Genomic DNA, 7,649 nt, shown 5'->3' with positions numbered 1-7,649 from the left:
ATACCCAATTTATTCATTTAAGGAATGATTCTGCCTATTGTTGGAAGTCGTTTTATTTACTGTTTTGGGGGGGCAGAATATTAGATAATGTATATATATATATTTTAAGATTTTATGTTTAAGTTATCTGTACACCCAACATAGGGCTCGAACCCACAACCCTGAGCTTAGGAGTTGCATGCTCTACCAGTGACCGAGCCAGATGAGTAACCCATAAATAATGTAGATCTCAAACAATTATTCAGGGTATTTATTAGTACCAGTTCTGGTACTATGTGTATAGGATATAGGATAACTACCAGCTATTTTCAAAGTATATAGGACTGTTCCTATACTAAAAGGCTATATACTTCTCTTATTCCATGTGATATCAATTTAAAATATTGCCTTCAATCTTATACTCTCAGGTAAAGGGAGATATTATCTTTTCTTCTAATGGTATACTTCAAGAAATTAAGCATTTACAGCTTGGAACTTCATGTTTGGTTTTAAATATTCTTTGGTATTTAAAGAAAAAAATGGTTAAGATCATGTTATAAAATTTAACATTCTATTAAAGAACTGAGTGAATACTCAATTCTACTCTTAAATATCTAAGGATCTTCAAATCCTCATGACTCAGATTTTAATACATACTTTCAAAAAGCAATATACAGGGGCACCTGGGTGGCTCAGTTAAGTGTCTGACTTTGGCTTAGGTCACGATCTCAGAGTTCATGAGTTTGAGCCCCACATCGGGCTCTGTGCTGACAGAGCCTGGAGCCTACTTTGGATTCTGTGTGTGTGTCTCTCTCTGCCCTTCCCTGCTTGTGTTCTCTCTCTCTCAAAAATAAATGAACATTTAAGAAAACTTAAAAAAAAAAAAAAAAAGCAATATATAAAGGCTGGCATATAACAAACATTATCATCAACTGGACCATCGCAAACCGAAGCCCACATTTATTTTACAGATTAAACCAAAAAAAAAAAAAAAAAAAATCAACAAATTTTGATAAATCAATTAAAAAACCCATTACCTAACTTCTGGCTACATTTTCTTAAGTGCTCTGAAGGAGTGCAATCCACACAAAAAGCATTTAAAATATGTTAGGGAAACACAACATAACAATGCCCAGAGAAACTCATTTTTTGGGTAAAATTATTTGTTTTTCAAGCACCATTTTAAGATGACACAAACTGTCAACAATGTAATGGCAAAGTAACCAGAAGTCTTTAGTAAAATGACAACTCACATCTCTTAGGACTTATTTTGGTACTGCTAACTTTACTGCCAAGTTAATCTTAATTAGGGGTAGTCTGTTTTCAATGTTTATTAGTAAAATATGAAGCCCCATAACTTAGAAGGCAAGATTTAGAGACTAAATACATTCCTAATATTTGAAATTTTACTTTTATATTAGAAAAATGAGAAAATAATCCACATACACTAATGAAAAAGGTTCAAATCGTCTAATCTGCTTAGTAAGGTTCTTTACAATATGAAATATAGAACTGCCTACTTAAAAACATAAATCTCTCCAATACCGTAAATCTTCCATATTTAAAAAAGGCTCCAAATGAGGCAAAATTCTACCTTTAACTCTTGAAAAAACTTTGAACTTTAATTTGAAGGCTTCAAGACCAGTCTGTACCCCCAAACATAAATCTGAAAAAAAATTATTTTAAAAAATACTAACCTTTATCTTTTGCAGCAACAATTCCTGGGATTTAAACCTGCTTGAGTTATTATCACCTAATTCGTAGCCTGTAGCATCTTAGGCCTATCCACAGACATGAGCATTTGTATGGATCATGTGGAAATTTTTGGCCATGAACTATCAGGCCTCAAGCCCAGAACTGCTGAATCATAATCTGCATTTTCATACACACAGGCCAAATTTGAGAAGCACTGTTAAAAGTCAAAACTTTAATGTTTGTATACAATGTACATAACCTTTCTGATGGCTTAGGAATAAAACAGACATGGGTTGTGCTATTGAGCAAACAGCTCTCTCCCCTCCACCAAAATCATAATATTGTCAATAGCTGCTATTTTATGACCTCCTAGCCCAGCTGCAAAGTATCTCCCTGAAAATCAATAACAAAGAATGTAAGACGGAAACTAGGCCCTTCTTACTGGGTTGTAAAGTCAAGTTGGAAAGAATGGCATTAAGGGAAAATGTGACCCCTTTAACTCACATTTTCTGTTAAATTCCAAGAAAAGTTTTCTAAACGGCACTTATTTTTAATTATTTTAATTAAAAAATTTTTTAATTTTTTAGAAAAATGCTAATTGTAAATTTTACACACACACACACACACACACACCCCTCTCCCATTTTTCCCCTAATTTTGTTTCTTGCCCTGCCACTTTTATTTTAGGCAAAACATAATCCAAATTGCTTGACATTTTTATGGTTCTTAAAAATATAACAGAATCCCTGACTACTTTCAAGGTGTAAAACCTGATTCATCTTAGACAATATGGAATTAGAACAAAAGCTCCATATCATTCAACAATGGCTTTCAAACTTGTTCAAATGTCACAGCATTTTGAGAATGGGTTCACTGCAATGCTGAAAATTTAAATCCACTATACAAAGTCCATTTGGAACATAAATTGTACTATGCTTCTGCAAGCAACCAGATTCTTTTCATAAATGCATAAAATAAGAAATCACATTTACATTCTCTTACTAATATTTGCCATTTGTTTTATTAACCCTTAGAAAATAGCTGGAAAACTGATGTTATTTTAATAGTGAAACAACACACTGAAACTGATCAAGGAGTGTTAATACTTTTTGCTATTCAGGAATCATTCAGGGGAAAATGTGCAGAAATATTTAAGGCAAGAATAATAAAATTAAGATGCCTCAAATATACACTTACAACTATATCAGGAATGAAGATTTAGCAAACTGGTTTCTGCCTTCAAATAACATTTTAAAATACATCCTTGTGCAACTATAACATTTGAAAATTAATAGCTGTGCTTGTATCAAATTCAGTGATTTAAGTAAATGATAATCATTTTAGTCACATTTTCTGCTATACTGTTCATGTTCCCTAGAACTCATTTCACCAACCAGTTAACACAAACATTAAGACACAATAAGAAATAAGCCAATTTTAACTCTCCAAACAAACACATACACACACATCTTCTTACATCTGTTAACTAAAAAAACTTACATGCCTCTTTACTATAAAAAAGAATCTGGGAAAAGAGAGACGATATAAACTACTATTTTATAATTATGAAATTGACACCAACTTTGCTGGCTGACTGGTGGTCCCCTTCTGAGTATTATAAGAATTAACTAGACACAAGGATTAAACTTGCTGTAACTTGCTGAACAATGTGTGCCTTTTCAATCTGGTTAAGTTCTGAATAAAGGATGAAACTGAGGTCACTCACTCATTCTATTCAGAGAGCAAATGAGATATTCTCACTGTGAAGAGACGAAACAAATGTGGGAAGTCAGGCACTAATACTAGATGGTAAAATTTACAAACGTTTTAATTATATACACCCTATTCTTTTAAACTAGGCAAAACATACATATTTCAAAAGAACAATTTCAAATTTCTTCCAAGTTTGCTTTAGGTGTAGGTGAAAAGAGCAGATAAAGTCTAGATTTCTTATAGTCCAAGTTGTAACAAAAATAGTCATACTAACTCTCCATTAAAAAGAAATGTGATGAAGCACGTTTTTAGTGGTGGACACCCTCCTTCCAAAAAAAAAAAAAAAAAAGTATAGGTATGAATAGCAAAGTTCTTATGTAACACTTTCTCATCTCTATAACTCATTCTGGTTACTTTAGAAAATAAACTCATGTTTTTACTAAGACTACTAAGTACAAAACTATTTGTATTTGTAGATACAGAATCCTACAATCATCTGCAGCAAGCCCACAAATCACTTCTAACTGTCCATACTGATCTCTCAGCATGTAATATATACAAAATAGGTTTCTATTAAACAAAGGTATTCACAAGTAGCTGCAGAAAAATTCATGCCATTAACAAAGGCTGAAATTTATAAATTAAAAACATTTAAATCTATACATAATGTACAAATAGTCATGCATTTTAAAATGAATGGGGTAGGTCTCAAACGACTAAATTTTCACCAATGCTGTTGCACAAATATTTGCTAATGCAAATGAATGGAATTTTAGTAAATTTGGCTTTAATATATTAACCCCAAAAGTTGCAACTTTTGGTATTTTTTTTGAAATGTGTCCAAAATTGACATCTGCGAAAAAACATTTCAATTCTTCTGCATCTCCTTTGAGGTGTTCTACAAAGAACAAATTTCTTAAACCTCAGGCACAACAAATATAAATTAAAAAAAAAAAAAAGTATAAACAGTTTTACCAGTTCAGCAAAAATTCAAATAGAAATGTTCAATTTTACTTAAAATAACGTATTTTACATGAACATTTCATCAGAATATCCAGGAGTTTAAGACGTGTAAAATAAAATGCTTTTGTTTCTAGTTTTTGCTTTTCAGGTTTCGGCAAGATATTTAAATTTTTCAAAAAGCTATGCATAGCAGCCAAGAAAATGTTGTATGAACAAAAATTTTACATACGAACTCACAAACTGAACTTACGTAATAAGTCACAGCCCTTCAGGGTTTGAAATATCAACTTTGCAAACAGTCAGACTGAAACTGTGCTGTATTTCAGAACTCATTTTATGAATCAAAAAAATTCAGTGATGTTAAAAAAAACAAAAAACCTTCAATTTTCTCTTAAGATACTAAATGGAATTTTCATGGGCTGGTGACCTCCAGCGTGACTGCAAATTTTTTATTATTGAGTTTGCCATGCTACCAAGTTTCTCATGCATTTCAAACAGCTGGCTTCCTGAATAATTATGGAGATCTTCTGAATCCAGTTGAACAGCAAGTGCACTAATCTGTGCCATAAGATTTTTAGGTAATGAAGTTTCTAAAGCAACAGGATCAATTAAATCTAAAAAGAAAAAGAAAAAAGGCACAATTTATCCGAGATAAAAATTAAGTTGTATATATCTCTTTTTACGTTAATACAAAGTTTAAGTACCTAGGATTTAAGTTGGGAGTGCAGGCTGTATCCCTGCTCCTCAAAAGGAAAAGGCCAACAGAAATATCTACCATAGTTTGTTCTGTGCCATTAAAGAAATGGTCAGGCAATTTCATTTTTATTAACAGCGTAACTGAAACACAATTTTTAGTTTATATCCCTATTTAAGACCTTGATGGAATAGCAGTTAACAATTAGATAAAAACAACTAGGCATACTTGAAGTCAAATCAGTTACTTTCTCATGCACTTGGCCACTAGCACAACAACAACACAAAAACTGGTCAAATTAACAGAGCATGGTCAAATTAAAACTAGAACCATAACAGTATTTCTTCAAGTTAGCTGGTCCTATAAATAAAATTGTCCCACTTTGTTAAAATATACCTGAGGCAACTCTTTCTTCATCAGAAGGGAGAGATTTAGTTTGTATTCCATTTATTGTTTTTTCAGAAATATCAAAAACTGGTACCTCTTCTAGTCCACGAGACTTTACCTTGATTATACATTCAGGCCAGTAAAAAAAAAAAAACAAAAAACAAAATCAACAAATTGGAAATTTTTTTTTAAAACGACTAAAAAACACTAAAGCTGGAAAAAAATCTGTATGTTTCCCAGCCTATCACAGGACTATTAACTTAGCTAATAATACTAAGAAACTGTGTTCTACTAACGACACAAAAAACAGGATTACAAAGTGTTTTCTCAAAGAGCTGATTAGGAATTCCTATTTTCTAATGGACTTAAGAGAAATCCATGACAGCCAAAAAAATTACATTATATTTCCCAAGTTTAGAAGCATGGGAAAAGAAAACCCAAGGAAGAGATTTCTAAACTTTAAATAACATACAGAATTTATATGAATATTTTATATTTTCATACAATAGAATATTATTTAGCCATAAAGAAGAATGAAATACTGATACATGTGAACTTTGAAAACATTATGCTCAAGGAAGCCAGTCACAAAAGACCACAGGTTTCATGAACCCAGTTTTGTGAAATGCCCACAACAGGCAAGTCTATAGAGAAAAAAAATCGGGGGGGGGCGGGGGCGGAGAATGAGGAGTGATTGCTAAGGGCTATACAGAATTTCATTCTGGGGAGGTAATACATGCTTTAAAACTAGATCATGGTGACAACTGTGTAACCCTGTAAATATACTAAAAATCAATTGTGTGCTCTGGATGGGCCTTACAGTATATCAATGTATTTCAATAAAACCGCTTTTAAAAAATGTTAATTTTCAGAGACAAATCTCAGGGCCCACAGACCACTGAGTGTACTTCAGACACTGAGCTCCTGATCTTTGAGACTGAAAATTACTAATATAGTCTTTGTTTGTTTTTTTTAACAGGTTTTTAAAGATCACAAATAATCTTTAAATCAAAGACTTTCAAGAAAATAGAAGTCTTCAGTAGTAAGGTGCAGTCTCAGAAATTCTAACATAAACAATGGTTTTTCAATCTTAACATCTTCCCCCCCCCATTTATTCACAATTTTGCATAATCTCAATGGACACATAAAGGGTCTCTGAATGGGTTTCGGTACAATCTAAATCCTTCTGAAATAATATACAGAATCTTCTGTATATATTTTTACGGGTGGGCGGGGGGGGGTGGAGATTCTTCAAAAATGTCTATAAGCCAAAATATGTGCAAAAAGTTGATAAGAGCAAGAAAAATTAGTCCCAGTTGTCTTGGATATCAAGACCAAAGTACTGTTGACTACAAATTTGCAAGATTTTTATTATAATGTTTAGATTTGAACGACCAGGTTTTAGGAATAGCAGCCACAAAACCACAATCACGAATTTGGTGGAAACGAATGAGACAAGGGGGTAGGAGAACTGAAGAAGAAAGAGATGCATTACACAAAGATAGTATACAAACTCAAGAAGCCAACTTTGTCTATAAAATTATAAAGTGACCTTCCACCCTACTCTCCCCCCCCCCCCCCCCCCCCCCCCCCCCCCCCCGGCGGGGAGGTGGCATAAAATGAGTTTTTAAGCAACAGTACAAACTTCTGTAATTGTATTGCTAAATCATTTATCTATACATGATTTATTAACATTGAAGTTTACCTGTTGCTCATGATAAACTCTGAGAGCCTTTTTTACATTGGACACTTTTGGAGAACGGATAGGAAGAGTTTTTATTTCAGATGCTGTAAGAGTACTCAAATCACCAATTGTTTTTATATTCTTAGCTCTAATGAGCTGTCCCAGTCCTCTTGCCCTAAAGAGGTAAGAGAAAAAGGAGAAATGTCATCATATAGTTTTATAGCTATTTTTTAATGTTTACTTATCTTTTAAAGTTTACTTATTTATTTTGAAAGAGCACGAGTGGGGGAAGGGGAAGAGACAGAGGGAGAGAGAATCCCTAGAAGGCTCTGCATTGTTAGTGCAGAGCCCAATGCAAAGCTTGACCTCATGAACCATGAGATCATGACCTGAGCTGAAGTCAGATGCTTAACATAACAGACTGAGCCACCCAGGCACCCCAAAGTTTGTTTATTTTTGAGAGACAGAGCTCAAGTGGGAAAGGGGCAGACACACACACACACACACACACACACACACACACACACACACACA

General features: G+C 33.3%; 1 protein-coding gene across 6 annotated transcripts in view; it reads right to left on the bottom strand.

Annotated features, from left to right (window-relative positions):
• Positions 1-922: 922 nt before the first annotated feature.
• The window catches only part of RIF1 (replication timing regulatory factor 1), a 71,291-nt gene continuing 64,564 nt past the window's right edge, over positions 923-7,649 (bottom strand). For 5 of the 6 annotated variants that reach the window (XM_040475033.1, XM_040475037.1, XM_040475036.1 and 2 more), the window contains 3 exons: positions 7,137-7,290; positions 5,441-5,549; positions 1,887-4,964 (listed from right to left, as the gene is read on the bottom strand). In XM_040475033.1, the coding sequence (XP_040330967.1) occupies positions 4,750-4,964; positions 5,441-5,549; positions 7,137-7,290 (478 nt within the window). In that variant the 3' untranslated portion in view covers positions 1,887-4,749. Of the gene's footprint in view, positions 4,965-5,440; positions 5,550-7,136; positions 7,291-7,649 lie in introns of all 6 variants that reach the window. The other variant, XR_005790291.1, reaches the window with a different exon arrangement.

The sequence above is a fragment of the Herpailurus yagouaroundi genome, unplaced genomic scaffold (genome assembly GCF_014898765.1).
Source record: "Herpailurus yagouaroundi ecotype Mexico unplaced genomic scaffold, PumYag 140, whole genome shotgun sequence".
Taxonomy (NCBI): Eukaryota; Metazoa; Chordata; class Mammalia; order Carnivora; family Felidae; genus Herpailurus; species Herpailurus yagouaroundi.
The sequence above is the reverse complement of the archived record's forward strand: the minus strand, read 5'-3'. Positions and strand labels throughout refer to the sequence as shown.